Source organism: Thunnus maccoyii, chromosome 13, assembly GCF_910596095.1.
Source record: "Thunnus maccoyii chromosome 13, fThuMac1.1, whole genome shotgun sequence".
In the NCBI taxonomy this organism is placed as follows: domain Eukaryota; kingdom Metazoa; phylum Chordata; class Actinopteri; order Scombriformes; family Scombridae; genus Thunnus; species Thunnus maccoyii.
The window spans coordinates 25,649,222-25,671,278 of record NC_056545.1 but is presented as its reverse complement, the minus strand read 5'-3'; the positions used below and the strand labels follow the sequence as shown (position 1 = coordinate 25,671,278).

Below are 22,057 nucleotides of genomic sequence, written 5' to 3'. Positions count from 1 at the left end.
AGTTGTTCACTAACTGCAAATGTTATGACTCATCTCTGTTTGTGTCTACTGACTCTATAACCTTGGATTCCAGACACCAGAAGAACGGGGTGGTGATCGCCCGCTGCAGCCAGCCTGAGATCAGCTGGTGGGGCTGGAGGAACACAGATGATGAGTACCTGGTGACATCCATCGCCAAGGCCTGTCAGATGAACGCAGCAGCCAAGGGTACCTGTGGTGCACCAGCCTGCCGACAACGCGGGGAAGCTCCTGACTCCTCTGATAGTGATTTTGGTAAAGTTTTTGATGACATATGTATACAGATTCATCCATGCACTGTTAGAGCACTGCAGCTGACTAGAATGCAAAGGAACTTAAAGCAGTTATTTGTGAAAATGACCTCATGACATGATGAAGAAGGGAAGAAAATAATTTCCGTTATTTACATATCTAACTAATATTCCCGTCTTCCAAAGTGGGCTGCCAACAGATAATGATGCAGAACATAAGTGCCCAGCGATATTCCATTAACAAATATGCCTGCATACATAAAGCCTGTTCAGCAAATGCATTTCCAATAATTTATGGAGGATTAAGTAGCATTAAATCTATTTCCTGAATTGTTTTGTTGCTTCCATTTAGAAAGAAGTACATGCATTATCCATTAATGTGACTGTATCATATTCAGAATTACGAGTTTCTAAAGAAAAGAGCAACTTTTACAGAAAAACAACTCTGAATATATTCTGAACACGGTTTTACTTTTTTGTTTGTTCGTCTCCATTTTCTATTTTGGTTATTTTTCAAAGATGACAATATGTCACAATACAAGTACATTTGCTGTGAAGAGAAATTCACATATGAAAGAAGCTTCACCATTATCAGTACACTATTACTGGATGCACAATAGCAGGCTAGAGAGTGAGTGGCAGCAGGACACTGAGTGCAGAAACAAGTAGTTCAGCTTAAGTCTTGAAGTAATTACCTGTCTTTCTCCGTGGTAAGGGTTGAAAGATGGTCTTTTTACTTGTGATGGTTACCAATAGCAACACTGTGTCATCAGGATGAGATATTGATTTTTAGTAGGATACAAATAAGAGTCTGTCTGTGTTAATCATGTCCCTAACACTCTTCTGATTCCCTCCTTCTCCTTTCTCACTCACTTTTCTCTTCCCCTCCCCAGCAGTTCGATTCACACAACTCTGTCCACTCATAAAAATAAAAATAGTCTCTCTGTCCTCCCACCTGTATCTGCAGACTCCTCTCTGACGGGCGGCTCTGGCTGCGATGACAACACTGTGCCACAGAAGCTGCTGATACTGGATGCTCGCTCATACACCGCTGCAGTGGCTAACCGAGCCAAGGGCGGAGGCTGTGAATGTGAAGGTTAGTGTGAGAGATCAGAAAAGTCTTACATGAGTCAATACATTTGGTAAGATATTAGAAAAAAGGAAAATGACATTGTGTATGTCAACATTTATCACATTTAAATTGATCAGTGTTCTAACAATATTTTGTCAGTCATCTGACATTATCTGGAGTATGTATTCACCTCCTGTGCTTCTGCTTCTGATTCAAGCAGGAATAAGAAACTTAATGAGGAGTAACTTATAGCTGCACTCATAAATATTCTTTATTAACAATGAATCATATGACTAATTTGACTCAAAGGTGCTTTTTAGCCTCTTTTAGCTCATTTTTGGTTTTGCAGCCCTCTCTCAGTAACCTTGTTTCCAGCGTAGATCTCACTTCTAAAGAGCCCAATATTTTTCTCAATGGAGACTAGTATATAGTTAGAATAGTTAGTTAGAGTGAATATTTGACTGCCATTTGTCAGGAACGCGACTCCAAATGAATGTTAATGAATCTCGTGTCTGCTGGATGTGAAAAATAGACACCTGATTGCTAACATGTTTGCTATGTTTATAAGGGGATAGTATGTCAGTGCTGTGTTTTCAGCTTGTTCTGACCTTAACTGGCCAAAAATTATTAATGCAGCTTTAAAGTTAATGTTTTCACCAGGTTTTGCTATGATAGTGGTGTAGAGAATACAACTGTAGGTCCCTGACATACGTTTAAGTCATTTTTCCATTAACTGTGGCAGCTACAAATGTTCTAACTTGCATCAATGCTAGAAGGCCATTGGACCTGTCTTTAGAGGTCAGCCTGTTCAGAGGTCAAAGTTCAACGAAGATGAAGCTGACTGCAAAAAATCAGAATGTCAAGATGTTGTGTTATTGTCTTGCATCTGTTTAAGAGGGCACTGCTCTGTCTTACTAAGCTGCAGACGATGACCTCGCTCTGCCACAGTGCTTTGATATATGATATTCAGTAAACAAAATGGAGATGATTACTGCCACCAGCGACACTCACTTTTACAGATGGCGGTTGACCACTAAGTAATTTCTGTGAAGATGCAAATGCCAAAAACTCTGAATGTTGCATCTGACTACGAGAATACCATCATCTGAACACATGATGCTGCTGTATCTTACAAACTAAGCCTTTTATACGTATTATGACCTTAATCAGAGTTGTTTATGTTTGTTTTTATTCAGAGTACTACCCTAACTGTGAGGTGATGTTCATGGGAATGGCCAACATCCACGCCATCCGGAACAGCTTCCAGGCTCTGAGGACTGTCTGCAGTCAAATCCCTGATCCAGGAAAGTAAGTCGATCTGTTTGACCTTTCTCCCTGCGCGTCTCTGACCTCGTTCGTGCCTCCCTCTCCCTCTCGCATTTTTAATGGCCTCACCTCACAGTAAGGCAACACCACACAGAGATGGGAGCGCTGCCACAGTCCTGTCTCAGTCCTGCTGAGCTGGCCAGCTGTCTGTCTGTACACACCGACAGTGGATATGTTTGTTGTGTTTCCATCCGTTCCACTGTTTACATGTATGTTTTCAGTGGGCCAGCTGTGTGTGTTTTACTAGCGTGTTTACATCTGTATCCGTGTGTTTGTTACATGTGTGGCTGTATGTACAGTACATAGGTTAACCCTGTAGCTGTGCGTCACATGTTATTTTAAGGCTTGTTGTTATTCTGATGGAGGTGTGTAATGACACAGGGAGGCCTGGAGAGATGTGGGTCAGAGGCTCCCTCCTCCTGATACTGTCAGCCTCAAGTTGACCTTGACTTAACCTGAGCTGATGTATGTATGCAATATCACGGCTCCACGTCACTTCATCAGTGTAGGACAGGTTTAATATAGATTTATCTATCTAATCTCTAAAAGTGATCTAATCTGCCCCCCTCTTCTGTTTCCAGCTGGCTTTCAGCTCTCGAGAGCACCCGCTGGCTGCAGCACCTGTCTGTCATGCTGAAGGCAGCCACTCTGGTGTGTTCAGCGGTGGAAAGGGAAGGTCGTCCTGTCCTGGTTCACTGTTCAGACGGGTGGGACCGCACACCCCAGATTGTAGCCCTCGCCAAGATCCTGCTGGACCCTTACTACAGAACATTAGAGGTGAGAGTCTGTACGGTTGTTTGTAGACAGGTCGAAGTGAAGGGATACAGAAAAGACTGGGACAGAGAAATACAGTGACATAAGAAGAGGGTTGTTTTACGTAGATTACATGTGAACACATTGTTATAAAAATACTTTTTGGGGCATTATGATACCGTTACCTCCAGTACTGACTACCATGTGGTCCACAGGGTTTCCAGGTGCTTGTAGAAACTGAATGGTTGGACTACGGTCATAAATTCGGGGACCGCTGCGGCCACCAGGAGAACGCTGACGACGTGAGCGAGCAGTGTCCCGTCTTCCTGCAGTGGCTGGACTGTGTTCACCAGCTGCTCAAACAGTTCCCCTGCCTGTTTGAGTTCAACGAGGCCTTCCTGGTGGGTGCACTCTTTCGCTTTACATTTTCTTGCGACTACTTTATCAGTAAACCTCAAAAGTGTGAGAAGTTTTGCCAGGCATTACATGAAACCATGTATGTTAAGAGAGGACACAATTGTTGTGTAACCAAAGCTAGTCTTGATGTCAAAGCGCCTGATTCATATCCCATCTTACTCGTGGTCCAGGTCAAGTTGGTGCAGCACACATACTCGTGTCTTTACGGCACGTTCCTGTGTAACAACGCCCGCGAGAGGGAGGCGAGGAACATCTACAAACGCACATGCTCCGTCTGGTCCCTGCTTCGCACGGGAAACAAGAACTTCCAGAACTTCCTCTACATCCCCAGTCATGATATGGTACATACCAGTTTTTACAGTATTACTCATGCTTCTGTGGTTGCCAAGTACAGTAACAGCTGGAGGTCGCCTCCTGCTGTTCGGCATAGAGTTTCTTATTGAGGAGTAAGGTGTAGAATAAGTGGCTTGATTAATGATTAATGGATAGTATGACTCTAATTTTGACTTTCATCCCCACTCTGTCTCTCTGATCAATTATTTAAAGCATAAATTTGACTATAACCTCAAGATTAAATCATCCCACTCTCTACCTCTCTTATCCTTTATGGACGATCTCTATGAAAAGCATAGGAATGATCCTAATACATCATCCACTGCAGTGGTAGAACAGCAAAAATAGAATAATAGGCACCGTTATTATTGTATACTGACCTTCTGAAAATGTCCTTGTCGCTGTTTGTCTGCCAGGTGCTGCAGCCAGTCTGCCACACACGGGCATTACAGCTGTGGACAGCTGTTTACCTGCCCACATCCTCGCCCTGCACCGCTGTGGATGATTCTATGGAGCTCTACCTCCCCCCGAGTGTCACAGGAGATGAACTCACCTCCCGCTCTCTGGACAGGTATGTTTGTTTGGTGCAAATTACTGTCTGTACTTACTGTTCTTGGCATATTTACATCAATTCAAAATGCTTCTGTTGTGTTACAGAGAGCCAGACTGCCCTCTAGAGCCCTAAATAGAGAATTGTATCTTTGCCATTTCTGCATATGTGGAATAAATAGATCCTTATGTATTTCTGATTTCCAGACTTCCCAAGACCCGCTCCATGGACAACCTGCTGTCAGCTTTTGAGAACGGGGTGCCCCTGACACGTACATCCAGCGACCCCAATCTCAATAAGCACTGCCAGGAGGGTCGCTCTGCCCTGGAGCCCTCGCCCGCCACAGAAGGACCCTCTGCAGACAGCTCTGACGAGGTCATACCTGACACTGGACTGGACAGCAGTGATGGGGAACCTTTACATCAGAGTCCTGCCAAGACTCCAGAGGGTGACCAAGGTGCAGAGAGCTGTGAAGACACACTAGAGGAGCCCTGTCTCACCACTCAGCCCCTGCCCTCTCTGCCCCTTCCCCCTGTCCCTTTCAGTAAGGACGTCACACTCGCTCACACTCCCTTCCCCACTCCTGTCCTCCAACAAGCTTCGCCTCAGATCACCAAGCCTCAACTCCCACCTCCTCCACCGGAGGCTGAGAGCCCCTGTAGGACTGCTGACAGCACCACGTCACCCTCTCATAAATCAGAGCCGTGCTTACCTCTCCCCTGCAACGGCACGCAACCTGCAGCCACCACACCCACCTTGCTGCTTAACGGCCACATTGACAGCAAAACAAATGGCCTTCCACAATCTGCAGACCTGCTGGCTCTGAAGCAGCTAACGTCACTGCTTCCCATGGAGGACTCCACAGAGACTCTCACAGGTGAAGGAGAGCTTCCCCCCGCCCTGCCTCCCACAGAGAGCAAGGATCTTACCCAGAATCATGTAAATGATGAGGAGCAGCCTGAGTCGCAGCCACAAGTTCAGTCCCAGAAGGAGAAAGAGGACGTGAGGACAGATGTAGTGAAAGGAAGAGAGCGTGTGTTAGCGGTTGCAGCACCTCCTGTAGACTGCACCCAGATAGCAGCTCGCCACCTGATCTCCCAGAGCCAGCTGTCTGACCTGTCCCTGCTCGGCTCCCACTGGGAGAGCGTTCAGGGTCTGGTCCAGTCCGCCTGTCACTCTGGCGTCAGCCGGGCCTTGCAGGCCAACACTTACCAGAGCCGCCGGCTTGCCAGCAAACTGCTCCGCTCCCAGGGCTTCGCCATAGCCAACGGGTCCCAGTGCTGCCGCAGGGAGGCTCTCTGTTGTCCCAGCAGCCCTTTGCAGGTTGGATGGCTGTCTGCTGCTAGGAGTGCAGGCTACACCGGTCTGAATGGACCTGCTATGGCTGCCCTCAACAGCTACTCCCTGGCAGGCCATCAGCTTCTACCGGTGTCATACTCCTCACCCTCCGCTTCCAGCTCCCCTCCCCCTCCGCAGGCCCCAGCTTACCTCGATGATGACGGGCTGCCGGTGCCCATGGACGCTGTTCAGCAGAGACTGCGGCAGATCGAGGCGGGCTACAAGCAGGAGGTGGAGGTGCTGCGGCAGCAGGTGCGACAGCTGCAGATGAGGCTGGAGAGTAAACAGTACAGCACTCCTCCCTCAGAGCCAGACATCGACTACGAGGATGACATTGTGAGTAGCTTTTTCCCATGATGTCAGACAGCAGAAACTTTTTTTCCTGTCTGCTGTGTTTGTAAATATTTACTTTTGATTATCTTCAGAAAGTCCTCTCTCTTCTTTTAGATCTATCTGTTTTCTCATCTTTTTCTCTCTGTTTTTTCAGACATGTCTGCGGGAGTCAGACAACAGCAACGAGGAGGACTCCCTGTCGACACACAGCGAGGACCGTCTGTCTGAGGGCAGCTGGGATCGAGTGGAGCGCAAGGACACAGAGGTCAGCATCCTTCAGAGCTTTATCATCTAATTTAGCTTCCGTCTCCTCTCCCTCACCTTCCTTCCTCCCCCTCACATGTATGACTCAGAGCACCACTAATTACCAAACACTTTTCTGATAAAGATGTCTCTGTGTGTGTGTGTGTGTGTGTGTGTGTTTGTGTAGGTCACGAGGTGGGTTCCCGACCACATGGCCTCCCATTGTTTCAACTGTGACTGTGAGTTCTGGATAGCCAAGAGACGTCACCACTGCAGGTGGGGCTTCACTGTGGGTTTCTTACAATAACAAACACAAGAACACAAAGAAAATATCACATTTCCCAACAAATGAAAAAATCAACTTTGGTACACTGTTGGTCAGTCAGTTCTCCTCTTTCACTGACTTCACTGGGTTTGAAATATTTCTTCACATGTTTGTTTTAAAGAGAAAAATGTCCCCACTTAACCAACATCATCCTCATTAGTTAATAAAGTCTCACTCTTAATAGTCTTTGTGATTCATAGCTTATCAGTCTACATTCATTTACTTGTGATACCTTGTGCTCCTCATTGTTTCCTTGTATTATCAGGAGTGTTGTTCTGGGTTACTGCAGTGTTGTGGCTCAAGCCCATCGGCTTGGCAAATGATGATAGATTAGATTTCCTTTTTTTCTGGCGAACCAAAATGTTTAACCGTTCCTCTAAACCTTTAATCCCTAATATCTCCTTCTACTCTCTTCTATGGTCACTAAATCAAGATGAGCTTAAAAATCTAATTTGTTTATCCACTCATCAAAATAATTCGATCTAATCATTTGTTCAGGAGAGCTTACTATTATCTTTTAAACTTGAGGTGTTTTTTGTTGGCCCATTTCTCTCGGTATTCTCTTGTTGCAGCACGATTCTGCCAGTGAAGCAGCCTGCAGTTCAAAGACACTCTGATTTGTATTTTCTAGGCAGTAAATCAAGTTTTTTTAGATCAATTCAGCATCAAAGGTCCTTGGGTAGCTATTTATATTTATATTCGCTGAAAAACCGAGACAGGTGTCCTAAATTGGAAAGAGATTGATATTCACAGACAGGACATCACTCTGCTGGTGCTGTGTGTGTGTGTGGGAAGGACAAAATGTACAAGTCCACACACAAGATGTTCAATAAGTGTTAGATAGAGTCATTAGTATCAGTCCAGTTCTCGGTGAAGCATAAAGCTACACATGCTCAACAACTAATCAGACTTTGTTATGTGTTCAGCTTGTCAGTTACTGAAATGCATCAAATCAATACTTGAGCTTCAGAAATGTTTTACTTTTAAAAAACATTCAGTGATTTAAGATGATGGTGTTAACAAGGGGTATTTATTATTCTACTGTATAAAGCCTGTTAATTAATGCACGTTGTTATATTTCACACACTTTTTGACACACACACACACTGAAGTCTTTTATTTTTTGGTCTGTCTGCTAATAAAATTAGCATTCAGGAATCATCGGATCCAGATAAATGCCCTGTTCCTTTCTTGTATTAATAAAATATCTTACTGTAACTCTCTGTGTGTTCTCCATCTTCAGGAACTGTGGCAATGTGTTCTGTAAAGACTGTTGTCATCTGAAGCTGCCCATCCCAGACCAGCAGCTGTATGATCCGGTGTTGGTCTGCAACACCTGCCATGACCTGCTCCTGGAGTCCCGCACTCGCGAGATCCGCAGCCAGCAGCTTAAGAAGGCCATCGCCACAGCCTCCAGCTGAGAGAAGCGTCCTGTAGCATGGCCCGCCTCGGCTCTGTCCTGGTCGTTTTGGACTGATGAGCTGAGCGCTCCCGTTGTCACCCCGACCTGTTGTGGTTTTGGCTGCGGGGAGGGTGGGTGAAGGATGAGGAGGAGTTGTTGCTGTTTGGGAGGCTCGGTTTGGAAGCGGAGATGCACTGTGAGGCTGTCTGAGCGGCGGAGAAGAGGAAAGGGAGAGTCTGTGAAGTGGGAGACTGAGATGGAGGCGTGGCAGCAGGGGAGGTTTTCCTAAAGAACACACCCCTTCTGTTCAAGACATTTTCAGCCTGGAGCGCTGCAGCGTCCCGCTGCCTCCACACGGCTCTCCTCTAGCGGTGCCCTGTCCGAGACACATCTCAAACCTGTCCGCCCCAGCAGAGTCACCCACCTTTAGTACCAAACACCTGCACCCTCCGTATAGACACTGTCTCGCACTTCAGAGGACAATCGCTCACCCTTCCACGTGTCGGGGACTCCAAAGCCTTTACCTGTACTACTGGAGGCTTTCAACTTTAAAAGAAAAGAATTGCTGCTACAGTATTTAAAAGTCTAATTTTGTATTCTTATTTTGTGCACTACTAGCTGTTGTGTATTTGAGGGAATTTGAGACCAAACTTGAGCAAAAGGGAGAAATCTGCTGTTTACTTTGCCATCGCATCTTTTTCTTGGAGCCTGAATGTAATATGTAATGGGTAACTGGATTGAGTTTATGTCAATGTGCATTTGGTGGGTCGTATATGTGTTCATTGCTGCAATGTGTTTTCAGAATTATGTATATGCACAGTCAATGTGGTTCTGTCTTTATCAATGCTTTCTCTCCAGTATAACACGTTGCAACATTTTGAGAGATCCTTATGGACAGATTGATGCAAGGCTGCGTGTTGTTTGTTTCGTGGGACGTGTGCTTGGTATGTTAAGAGGAAGAGAAACACGTGAACGTCGGGAGACAGCAGGCTACTGTAAAGTCGTCTTCTGATTTGAGAAAAAAATGAACGTACTGTGGGTATCCTGTGAAGTGACAAAGGACTTTCCAACAGAGTTTTCTACTGAGATGCTTGTGAATGAATGGCTTAATGTCCACATAAAGCTTGACGTCCATCTGACTGATGACTCCTCCTCAGATTGTTAACTGGCAGTAACGACTGCTCGGGGAAAGACTGAACAAAGTGCTCGGAGTTTCTTCTTCTGTTTAGGGGGATTTCGGCCACAGTCCCCTTTTAAAAAAATGTGTTTGTGTCTACTGGTTGTTCCTTGACAATAGTGCCATATTTTGTTTGTTCTTTTGTCTATTTTTAAAGCCTTTTTTCTTTCTAATGGATGGCAGCAGGTTTCTAATTGGCCACCTCTCTGTATGTTTTAATGGTACAGATAGTTAGCGGCTTAATAACACTGAGACAACTAAAGATTAACAGACGGTTCAGTTTGATAACGAGGCTAACCATTTCAATGGATGATTGGATGTCACTGAATTAGTTAACCTGTGTGGTTATCCATTGTCTAATAATTGGGATTTTTATTCACACGGTGTTCATGAAGTCAAAATCTCTAAGAGGAACTCAGAAATGTAATATACATAGTGATCTGATCTGTAGTGGTGGCTAAAACATGTCACTTAATGAATAATTGTTGTAAAGAAATGCACTGTAAAAGTTAAATCCCATGGGTTAAAATAAAAGATTATATCATGCCTCTGTTTCACAGCTTGCTTATTTGGTTGTAGCTCTGGAAAAGTGTTGAAAGGGTTTTAGATTTATTTGGTCTTATCATCAGTACCAAAGTGTTATCGCCAGTAAAGCAGGCAGTTATGAAGCTGAAAAATCTGAATACCTCGATGTGAGACAGACAGTGTGTGATGAAATCAGCTGGTACATCATTAAAAGGCTCAAACTCACTGTTAACTACCTGGTAGACGATACAAAGTGAAGTGGAGGAGAGGAAAAAACATTTATAACCACAAATCAAGAAAACTGTACTATACCAACATAACCTCAGATTCACTTCACAACAAGGTGGCAGCCCCCAAGAAGTCTGTAAGAATAGGAAGTGCAGGTTATAGTTTACAATAAAAACCAAACTCAAAAACATCTAAACAAAGGTACCAAACTGATGGAGCACCCTGTACAGTACCAGAATGGTAAGGTGAACATTTAAAGTTCACAAAATACAAAATGTGTCACTTTCCATTGGTCACATTATCAGCGGTGATGAATGTTACTACAGACCCAAAAACAGTGGACCAGCGGTGAGATGGGAAAGATTATAAAACATGGTTTCATTGATCATTTATACTCGCTTCGACCTTTGACTGTGGCAGATACTCTGTGCTGTTGATTTTGTGCTCGGGATCTTTTGGCAGAAGTTTCTGAAACTCAAAGGTGGACAACACTATTTACATGAACTCAGTTACTATAGTTAAACACTATTCTGAAGTTCTTGTACTTTATGCTTTTTTTACTCCTATCACTACGACTACTAGGAATAATAAAATATAATGTATTGATATACAGCAAATTAAACAAGCCAACCCTGTAAAATCATTAAAATCAGCTCCAACTCCAACACCTGCAAATACTGCTTACTCATTAATGCATAAGTAACAATAATGCTATGATATAATGTATAATAATATAACTATAATACAATATAACCTTTACTTCTTTACTTTAAGTACATGTTGCGAATAATAATAAGTAAAGTTATGGATGCAAAACTTTTACTTGAAATGGAGCATTTTTACATTGTAGTAGCTACATTTACTTGAAGATCCCTTTAGTCATGTTTTAAGAATCAGCTTGAAATAATAACATTATTTTTCCCACCAAAAAAAAAGAAAAGAAAAATCCAGAATCTATGCATATGCAAATATTTTCCATTTCAAAGGTTTAACTGCTGGATGGAAGATGTCTTCTACTTCACTGTGAAGTCCTTTCTTAGTGCACTGAAGGCATTTAAATAAATAAAGTGAGGTTTAAGGTGAACACAGAACACTTTCTCCCTGCAGTAGATGAATGTGAAAACAGCCTTCTGGTGTCAAACATGCAAGTGAAATAACAATAAGCAAAACACATATTGGAGTGGAATTAAGTAGATAATAAGTAAGTAAATAATATGAAACACATTACAGTGATCATAAAAACACCAATGCTTTTCTCCCATTTGTCCACCAGATGGGGCTTTTCCATCAAGAGAAACACAAGGCGGTACATCTGTTACAAGGCCAGCATTTTCACCAACTCATATCAAGTTTATTCCACGATTTCACTCTTCTTCCTTTTTTACTGGTGACGGATGAGAATAGCTGCTCCCTGATACGAATCAACAGTTACTTCCTTCCTGTGAGCAAGTGTAGAAAGTCATGTTGATTAAGGAAAATACAAGGAATGGAAGTGAAAACTTATATTTGTTATGCATCACATAATGTTCTATGTATTTTCTTGAAAAACACACACACAGTCTATATGAAGACATACCTTCACACACACGTCATGTCCATTCTCAGTCTTTTACACTTGCAGATTGCTGGTTAAAGTCTCCGAGAAGAGCAACGTTAGCTAATTCATGTTTTTTTAGGGAAGAACTTCTGCCAATGTCCCTCACTGTACTCACTCAGCCTGATCAATAATTCAGGCCGGGGGTATTCTAGGTTTCTGCCCGGTGAATGAAAATAAAGGTGACAGCTCTAACTTTTCCGGGGAAAAGTTAGAAGAGAGATGTTGAGGTTTTTTGCAAAGCTTTGCACTGACTAGACGAGTTTTGTGGACACGGTGAACTGGACCAGAAAATAAACCTTTTTAAAGACTTCACTTTATATCCTCTTTTAGATGTGAGGCTCTCAGGTGAAGCTGTGTGTGTGTCTGTCTCTGTCTGACCAGTAAACCTCACTGAATGAAACTCTGTGCTGCCAAACATTGTTCAAATCAATAGAAGTTTATTTTGAATTCTAGTTCAGATTCTAAATTACCCAAAGATACCAGTTAATGAATGTTTCTGGGAATGTGGAAATGATGCATGAAACATCTGGAATATCTGCATTTGATTAACCCTTACATACTGTTCAGGCCATTTTTACATTTAACAGCAATAAAAACACCCTGAACACCTTTATTTTAGCCTGAAATGTTATGACCTCTCCTAAAGTGGCCCAGAATAAACATATTTCAACTTTCTTTTTGAATTTTTTGCCTCTGATAGACATTTTATAGAGGCTGTTTGGCCCATATATATTTAAATAAATAAATAAATAAAATCACCTTTCAAAAATGTCTTCACATTCAATCAAATTCATTAAAATCATTATGTCTGTTATGTTCTCCTGTTTTATGTAACATTGGACCATGATACACTGTGATCGTGAATGTTTTTTTCTCCATAAACAAATAGTGTAAAACCTAAAGAATACACTTTCTCTGCTCTCTGAAAGATTAATTAAGGATTAATTTCCCATTTACACTGACAAAGTGTTTAGAAATGAAAAATGTTGTGGTTTTGAAATTTGGTATAGAGACTAATTATGAGGGTGAAGGGTCAGAATATGAACAGTATGTAAAGACCTAAAAAATCATCTTATGCTTGAATATTTCACTTAGTTTAGACATCATATAGCTTCAATATAAAGCTGGATCCAGCTAATATAGAATTTATATGTATGGTACAGACAGTGTAAAATTAGATGTTTATTAAGATGCCTTAAACATGCAGGAATAGGGTGAAATTAAAGTATAAGGGAGAGAATATTCCCTCTCTTTCCTCTGAGGGCCACCTTGAGTTACCTGTGGAGAAACCAGCTGCCCACATTGATGATTAACTCCATCTGATTTCCTCCAGTGCTACAATTACCTCTCAAATCATCAGGGAGTGTTTGCCTATCATCACCATGACAGGAATGATTGCATTACATTTGGCTCCTGCACATCATGGAGCCCCATTGATAGGCCCTCAGTGGAGCTCTTATCAGTGGAGAGCTTTATTAGAGGCGATGCTCGAAGGGGGAGGGGCCACACTCTTTCTTTCCTGACGGGTACGGTGATAGATAAGTATAAGACCCCCTGCAAGAATGCGATCACATTGGAAAAAACAAGTCATTGTGTTGCCTTCCCTCGGTCGAGTCAGAGACGCTCCAAAATGCAGCATCTAATCCTGCCCGTTCTCCTGGCATCCCTATGGACCCTCTGCACAGGAGCAGGAGGTGAGTCTCAATTGCATTCATAGCTGATAATATGTGTGAAATAACTGGTGGCTTTATTTTAATTTCTCTTGCCATTGCACACGTCCTAAGTGGTGAAAGAAATGGGATAATTAGCTGGAAATAAGATGTTTATTCTCTAATATTATTTTTTCTGCAGAATGCGTCTTTTTATATCACTTTCTTACATCTTTGATCAAAATCTGGGAGGTTAGTTTATCCTACATCTCGGCTCAAACTAAGCATGCAATTAATAGAGCATTCATATCTGGATTAATATGTTTAATCTGTTTTAACACAAACAGTAGATCTGAAATAAATGCAAAGCTTCTCAATCGGGTGAAGTTGTTTTTACCAGTTTTTTTTCCAACCGTGCCAGTCACTTTGCTCAATTAGAAAGTTGATACATTGCGGAATCCCAAGAATCTAAAAAAAAAAAAAAAAATAGAGATAGAAATCTGCAATCTTCAGGGGGGGGGGGGGAAACGGACTCACTGAAGAGCCCCAGATGAAAAAGAGGCTCCTCCGCAACAAAAGCGCCTCTGCTTGACGCTCTCCGCGCACACCTGCCCTGTCCATCACACTGATGTGACATCGGACATTCCTCCATGTGTCCGACATGCTCATCTGCACCTTGCAGTCACACCACTGAGCTGCCTGTTCAAGGGCATGATACGATAACTAGCGACATCCAACAAAAGCAGAGCTGAGCCAAAGACAAAACACGAGCAGATCTGGCGGAGCTGAGATTCCCTCAGTGCCTCTCTCCCTCTCCCTCTCCCTCTCTCCCTCTCCCTCTCTTTCTCTCCCTCTCTCTCGTTCTTGCACCTGCTCGGATCCACGCTGAGCCAATGACTGACGTTTGCGTCCTCGCTGCACCACAGAGACGCTTCGAGCTGCGCGCCTCCGGTGTCTCCAAATGTCTCAGCGGTGGATACTGAGGCGTTAATTTCATAAATATGCCTCGAGGGTTAGCGAAGTAAACCCCCTCTGATGAATTTGGCACCGACACTCTGATGGACTAGATTAGATCTGAGGACCTGGATGAAACAATGACTGATTACTGAAAAAACTATTTGGTCAGTGTGATTAGTCATTAGTCAGAGGATGAACTATTGCGCATATCGGGGAAATCTCATCAACACGCCCCTGATGTGCTTTTTCTGAATACATCTGTTCTCACCGTCTTTAAAATGTGATCATAATTAGATTTAAATAAAGCTAAGAAGTCCAGTTACAGTGCAAAATTAAAATAAGCTCTCCAGTATTTTTTTTCCTTTTCTACATAATAGTATTAGAAGTAAAATGCTGCTATATGCGCTTCTAATGTAGATAGTATCCTATACTGATACATTTACCTGTCTGCATATTCAGGAGTGAGCTATTGGTAGAAATAAATGCGTTTTTTCCCGTATAATCTATGTATTATCTCCTGCTTTTACGGTTGTTTTTTAGTGATGGTTGGAGATGAAACATCAGTCCAAATAAAAACACTCACACAGTTTTCATACAGCCTTCTCTTATTTATCTAGAAGGTTACTCGGTGCATATTATTCAGTGTTGTTGAGGTACATGCTGCGCTCGGACACATGCACCCTGCAGGCGATGTGTGAATAGTTGTTAGTACACTCAGACTTTTTCATGCCAAGGATCTAAATACAGACACACAGAAGCTTCCATGTGGGAAACACGAGTGAAACATGATCAGGACAGTCATAGGTTAAATTCTGCCTTCTCTAATATCTTAAATAGCATGAAACTATTAATCCTGATTTCTTTAGGGACCCTGAATCTCTCTCAACTTCCCCCCTGGATCCAGGTTTATGGAGACGCAGCCAATTAGTTACAGAATGGTGTTTGAAGTCTCTCTCTGGCATATGAGGGGGTACCAGGGCTGGCATTGCTTAGTCCCAGGCTTTCCTTTTCTTTTGAATCTGTTCTGTGTGAAGTGCAACGTCTCCAGCGCACAGTTTATGTCTGGCTCTCTGCTGCACAATGGCATGAAAAGATCCGGCTCCGAGTCAGCTGGCGTGTATTCACATTACGTTTTCACCCCGCTCGACGTGCGGACAGACGTGGTTTTATTTGTTTTCCTTTCGATGCCTTTTGTTTCTACTTGACAGTTTCCTCAGTTTGCTCTCTTGGCAGAGCTCTCAGATCCATTGAAACCCATTCATATTGTTCATTTGCCCCAGCGCCGCACAAAAGATCAAAGCCAGGCTGCGATTGGTCAAGAATTGTGCGGACAGAGATCTGATTGGCTGTGATGAAAACAAGCGACTGTGAGCCATAAAAATAGATATTTCTACTTATTTGGCTAAAACTAAATGCATTATCTTCTTATGGGAGCATTTTTAGCAGCTTGTGTCATGTGTCATAAATGCATCTTCAAGCATCAAGGCCATGACTGATGGCTGACGGGCTTTATTGTCACAATTATCGGATGTAATTGGTACATCATGTCTTTGTAGAACTCACACAGCTGAATCCTCCTGTGATGACCTGGTTTTAACTGTGACATCATTGCACATTTCTGAGCATTTGCTCTCGCTTTTAGTCTTATCCAGTCACTGAGGCTATCAGAAAATGACATATTTTCACAGGGTGATAATTTCAGGAACTGAAATTAATCAGAATCTTTTAATAGCTTCAGCGTCCTGCCTTTAGTGGCAGAGAATAATTACAAATTTCTGTGTTGTAAGATTTTTTTTCTTCTCCTGCAGCATTCACGCTCCACTCACACACCACGCAGCTTTATTAAAAAATAAATCCAAAAATCGAGTGCCTCTTTATTTACTGCGACTTAATGATGGCACCAGTGAATACAATCTGAACCCACACAAATATTTGCCCCCCGCCCTCCCTGCTCAGTTTATTTTCAGTACCTATTATCATGGCAGAGCAGGAGGAAAAGACTCCCCAACATGGCAGAGAAACCAAGCGTCAACTTCCTTCACAAACACCGGGAGAAGTCCTCATACAATTCTAATAACAGAGCAGGAGACCCTCCCCGTATTTTTTCAATGGCATGTGTGTTTTTCATAAATATTTGATTTGTGAGATAGCTGCAGATATTTGTCTCCGGGTACGGGGTAGAAACATGCAAACCAATTGTGAAATATTAATAAACCCTCAGACAAACATGTGAGAACGTGGCCTCACTGATGCAAAAGATTGGCTCTGTGTTTATTTCTGATAGCACGGAAAGATAAAGCACAAACACCAACTTTTTTGTGAATAGGAAGACAATTCCTGTGTATTAGGGGTTTTGTATGGCCGGGAATAACAACTGATTTAAACTAATAGGGGAACAATTCACTGTTTGCAGTAAGGGAAGAAAAAATAAACAATTAATAAAAAGACACATTTGTAAATACTCATAAAATCTAGCTGGACAGTTTCCAGTACATATGTTAAGAAGAAACATCCCATTCTGCTCTGACAATAGGCTGAGGCTTGTTGATGTCAGGGTAACAATGCCAGGAACTGATAATGTCACTGGCATCAACTGTGTGCATGTGTATTCTTTGTTTGCTGTTGACATCAAATCTGAAGATGAGGAGTAAAGTGTAGGGTGAATAAGAGTAATGTGGGACAATTTCTGCAACTGGCACTTTGGCAATATATTTTGATATGAGGCCAATACATCATATCTGCACCCGATACTATTCTGAAATCCCCAAGGTGTTTTCTAATCATATCAGAGAAGAGAATGCAAATATCATGCTCAGAAAAGAAATGGCAAATATAAAAGTACTTCTTGTGCCAAATTGTCCCACATTATGGGACATTTCCTAATGTGGGACAGATAAGGCTGAAATCCTGGACACACTTTGGGAGGCTGAAAAGCCTGTGCTGAAAGGTGCAAATAACCTTAATTCATACAATAATAATAATAATTCAATAATTAAATTACATGACATGCCAGGTTTCATTTGACAGCAGTCCTATTCATTAGCATTTGTTAGAAGAAGATATAGATGCATTTGAGCACAGGTGTCCCACATTACACTAATTCACCCTGTCTTCTAAATGAAAATATTGTTTTGAAATAATCTTTTCTGTGTTTCAGATTGGTGCTATCAGTCCCAGTTCACCTGTGATCATCAGTGCAACAGTAAGCTTCTTTAAATTCAAAAGGTGTACAATTTTTTAACGTGAAAGATGCTGAACAGAAGGCCTGTTTAACGCTGGTGTTTTCTTTGTTTCAGCACCAGAAAAGTGGAATCATGCCAACAGCGAATGTGCAGGAAAACTACAGTCACCCATCAACATTGTCACCAGAAAGGCTCTCACAGACGAGCGTCTGACTCCTTTCCAGTTCAGCAACTACCAGCAGATCTTCAGAAACACAATCAAGAACAACGGCCACTCAGGTGAGCATGTTTTCCATGAAACATTAAATATCCATTGATGCATTTCGGAGGCTGTTGTGTGAACTCTTTGTGCTTGGTGTGTGTCCACTCCAGTTCAGGTTGAAGTCCCTCATGTCGCCATCATCTCAGGTGGAGGCCTGCCGACCAGCTACAAGGCTGTGCAGTTCCACCTGCACTGGGGCGTCAACGGAGGGCCCGGCTCCGAACACACCATCGATGGGGAGCAGTATCCCATGGAGGTACCTTTACCTTACAACCCAAAACACACACAGCCCATCTCTGACATGAACTGTTATGTGACAGAGTGACAATAACTGTTGAGTTGATGGACTGACATGCGTGTCATTCACAATAAAGACATTAAACAGGCATATATGAAGTCAAAACTTTAAATCAGCAATAATTTTGTACCTCACTCACTGTCCACTGAGAGAAACATCATATTTTTTGTTTAAATGTGGAACTTAACAACTTTAAAAGCATAATCCCTGACCCAAATGAAAAGATTTGTTGTGTTTGTTGTGATCATTTGATGCCATTAAAGGTTTGTTTACATTGATAATAGTTGTAAACACAGACCAATAATTTGAATTATGACCATATTCATTCCTACTGAAGATGTAAATCTTTAAAAAATAGGTCAAAAATATGTAGGCCTGTTTTTATTTTTAAAAAAGGCTAAATTATTTCCTAAAACAGCTGAGCACTATGTCACTCAGACAGTAGTAAATAGTGCATTTGTTGAGAACTATTTTCTGCTGTGGATTTGGTGCACTAGTGATAACTTACAGCAGGACGGTGTATGAGGGGTTGACTCAAAATAAACTGCAGTGCCCATGTTCATCAGAATAAAGGAACATTAACATTCATTGTTGGTTTTGATCTTTTAGTGGGATTTGTTGACAATAATAAAATTGCTTACATATTTAATAAAAGACTTACATATCACTAAAATTATCCTTTAAAAATACAAAGAAAAGGTTTCACCCCTCTATTATTGCAGCAAATAATTCTGTGATTAATTGTTGATTGTTAGATGAGTTAGGAAAGCTTTTCTTTATCAATAGTCTTTTAAGACACATGTTTGATAAAGAGTTGCTTAACTTGAGTTCCTATTGTGCGAGCATGAAATATTTTCCACAAACGTTGCCCTAAACTGATAAAATCGTGACATTTTTATTGGCCCATTTACAACAAAGTTCTACACATACTGTGTAAAAAAGGACTTTGTGAAAAAGTTGTAACATCAGTATTATTGTTTCTACAGCTGCATATTGTTCACATGAAGCACCACTACTCCGATCTATCAACAGCACTATCTGACCCAGAGGGAGTTGCAGTCCTTGGGTTTTTCTACGAGGTAACCATTTGAATCCTGTATTGTCATAATCAAGAACATACTTCAACTTGAAATGAAACAATGCTGAAATGTGCCACTTTACATTCTCAGATGTCCAAAAGTGCAAATCGAAAGTATGACTCCATCATCAACGCTCTGCAAAGCATCAAAACCACACGTAGGTATTGAAGTTCAGTTGAACCAACTAAAAAAATGAAAGCATAGCAGTGATCCTAATGTCTCCTCTGTGGCTTTTCTGTTTTTAGACAGCAACACATCTCTGCTTCCCATCTCCTTGGCGCAGCTGATCCCAACTGAGCAGAATATGACTACCTATTACCGCTATAAGGGCTCCCTGACCACCCCAGGGTGCACCCAGGCTGTGATTTGGACATTGTTTGAGAACCCCATCCCCCTGAGCATTGACCAGGTTAGATTTTTTAATACCCTTTCTGTCTTTTGGTTACAAAGCACAGTTTCTGATTTGAAATTTAAGTTGCAGTGTGTAGAATTTAGTGGCCTCTAGCAGAATGGACTTGGCAGAAATGGAATATAAACTTCATAAGTATGTTTTAATAAGTGTATAAAGAATTGTTGTGTTTTCATTACCTTAGAATGAGCCTTTTATATCTATATAGGGAGCAGGTCATCTTCCACAGAGCCCGCCATGTTGCACCGCCATGTTTCTACAGTAGCCCAGAACAGACAAACCAAACACTGGCTCTCCTACACATTTGAAAGGGGAGGGGGAGTGGTATTCATTTGGTTGCAATCTGCAACTTCACCACTAGATGCCACTAAATCTTACACACTACACCTTTAAAACTACAGCCATCAACAAAAATGCCACATTGACAAAGTCTGTCAAATTACACACCTTGATGTGCCAGCATTTTGCTACCTCAGCTGATCTCTTCCAAAAACTGGAGCCTAAATTTGTGTTTACCTTCTGCTCCTCCAGCTGCAGGCATTCTCGCAGCTCAAGTTCCGCGATGGGAAGCCGATGGTGGGGACCTTCAGGCCGGTGCAGCCCCTAAACGGCCGGATGGTGTTCCGGTCGGGAGGCGCGGTGATCCTTGCCAGCTCTGCCCTCCTTGTGGCTGCCATGGCCATGGCCTTGGGACTGTCCCAGCCCAACTAGAGCGAGGCATCCCGTGCTGCACTACGACACCCATGAACACAATAAGTTCTGTATCACTCCTCAGCTGAACCCTGGTTTGTAACATCTTCATCGCATGGTTGCTAAGATGATCGACCACGTCGTAGTGCAGGCATGACTCACCTGGTGTTCCCCCCCTTATGACACACATGACAAAGGCGTTTTGTGGAATGCCTTCGAGGTGCTGTAAGGGTTCGATTAGCATTCATGCATGCATAGTGAAGCAGTAGGTCTTATTTCAGCATTATGAATGTGCCATAAAGCAGGTTACAAAGCACTAAAAGTGACAACTGAATTCAGACTCATCACCAGACCCTTTTAGCCCTGACCTTATTCTTCACAGCATCATCCTAAACACCAGTACACATACATCCTCATACACTTTAAACCTCATGCACCCTGTCCAATGTCAGGTATATTTAGTCTCTGCTAATGTCAGAGTGAGTCGTCGATGGTTTGCGCTCTGAGTGCCAATGTCAGCCCCATAACCTGGCACGTGACAGCTTGTTCTCAATGGGGCATGAGAACGGCATGGAGCTATTAATAGCAGAACTGAGTCATAAAAACAAGCTCCATTTCAAAGCCAGCGGTCAAAGGAGTCAGCAGTTTGGCTTTTCTCTCAAAGTCCAGGAGCTCACAGCGTGGCCCTCAGGTGAACCCGTAACAGCCGCTCGGTCAGCAGTTGGCCAGGGAAGGTGGGAGATTAGGGGGCGGGGGGTGTAGTCTTGCCTTTCTCCACTGGAGTCCAGTGTCCATGATGAACAAGTGCATGGTGTTCTGAGAGCAGAGCTGCAATCCCCCCCCCCCCCCCCCAGAGTAAGAGGCTACTGACACCTGAGATACAGACAAAGATGCAGAGCTACTGATGCTCTGATAGTGGGTCAAAAAGTGAGTGAGCTTGGTTTTGGAGGGGAGAGGAAGCAGCGTGTGGACACAGCAAGACTTTTGAGAATCAACCAGCATATAAAATGTCACTTCTGTTTTCAAAACAATCATTTTCATGCATCTCAAAACACTTAAGAGTTGCATGAATCAGCATGTCTTGATGTTCCAGATGTCTATTATGAGCTCCATGTGAAGCTGCACACACACACACAATCCATACACACACTTCAGTCACCACATTTCCCATTTCTGACCTGTGAAGTTCAGTGAGCTTATCTGGAGAATATGTGACTGTGTTCATGGCTTGTCTTACAGGGTCTCGGATGCACTGAATGTTATCGACTGTGAATTACACCCCACTGAGTTCTCGCTCATTTATTCAGGAGGACTCGTTATGTATTCTAGTGAGAGATCTGTGCAATTTTCCAGCAAGATTTATTGTGATGATCGAGCAAGGGATCTGTGTATTTTCCATTGTTTCATAACGCATCAAGTTATATTTCTATGCTGTGTCATTGTACACATATATTTATGTACCGAATGTGTATATTGATATGAGACGCACAGTTAATGTTATTTATGTATTGCGAAGTTCATATAGTACTGAATGCAAACCCATATATGAAGTTGTTCATGACCAATCGAGTTTACGTGTATGAGATTGTCAGGTTGTAATACTTGAAAGTGTCAAATAATATGGAGAATGTGTTCCAATTGAA

General features: G+C 42.5%; 2 protein-coding genes across 6 annotated transcripts in view; both read left to right on the top strand.

The window, feature by feature from the left end:
• The window catches only part of mtmr4 (myotubularin related protein 4), a 44,619-nt gene extending 34,535 nt beyond the window's left edge, over positions 1-10,084 (top strand). For all 5 annotated transcript variants that reach the window (XM_042431076.1, XM_042431079.1, XM_042431075.1 and 2 more), the window contains 11 exons: positions 74-273; positions 1,237-1,365; positions 2,538-2,649; positions 3,249-3,444; positions 3,636-3,821; positions 4,008-4,178; positions 4,587-4,741; positions 4,927-6,394; positions 6,546-6,656; positions 6,822-6,910; positions 8,203-10,084. In XM_042431076.1, the coding sequence (XP_042287010.1) occupies positions 74-273; positions 1,237-1,365; positions 2,538-2,649; positions 3,249-3,444; positions 3,636-3,821; positions 4,008-4,178; positions 4,587-4,741; positions 4,927-6,394; positions 6,546-6,656; positions 6,822-6,910; positions 8,203-8,380 (2,995 nt within the window). In that variant the 3' untranslated portion in view covers positions 8,381-10,084. The remainder of the gene's footprint in view (positions 1-73; positions 274-1,236; positions 1,366-2,537; positions 2,650-3,248; positions 3,445-3,635; positions 3,822-4,007; positions 4,179-4,586; positions 4,742-4,926; positions 6,395-6,545; positions 6,657-6,821; positions 6,911-8,202) is intronic.
• Positions 10,085-13,450: 3,366 nt separating this feature from the next.
• ca4a (carbonic anhydrase IV a) lies at positions 13,451-20,578 on the top strand. Its single transcript, XM_042430165.1, is given in 9 exon segments — positions 13,451-13,460; positions 13,463-13,582; positions 17,652-17,696; positions 17,791-17,955; positions 18,049-18,194; positions 19,223-19,315; positions 19,406-19,472; positions 19,561-19,724; positions 20,256-20,578. Coding segments are annotated over 9 exon segments (990 nt in total). The 3' UTR covers positions 20,436-20,578.
• Positions 20,579-22,057: the final 1,479 nt, after the last annotated feature.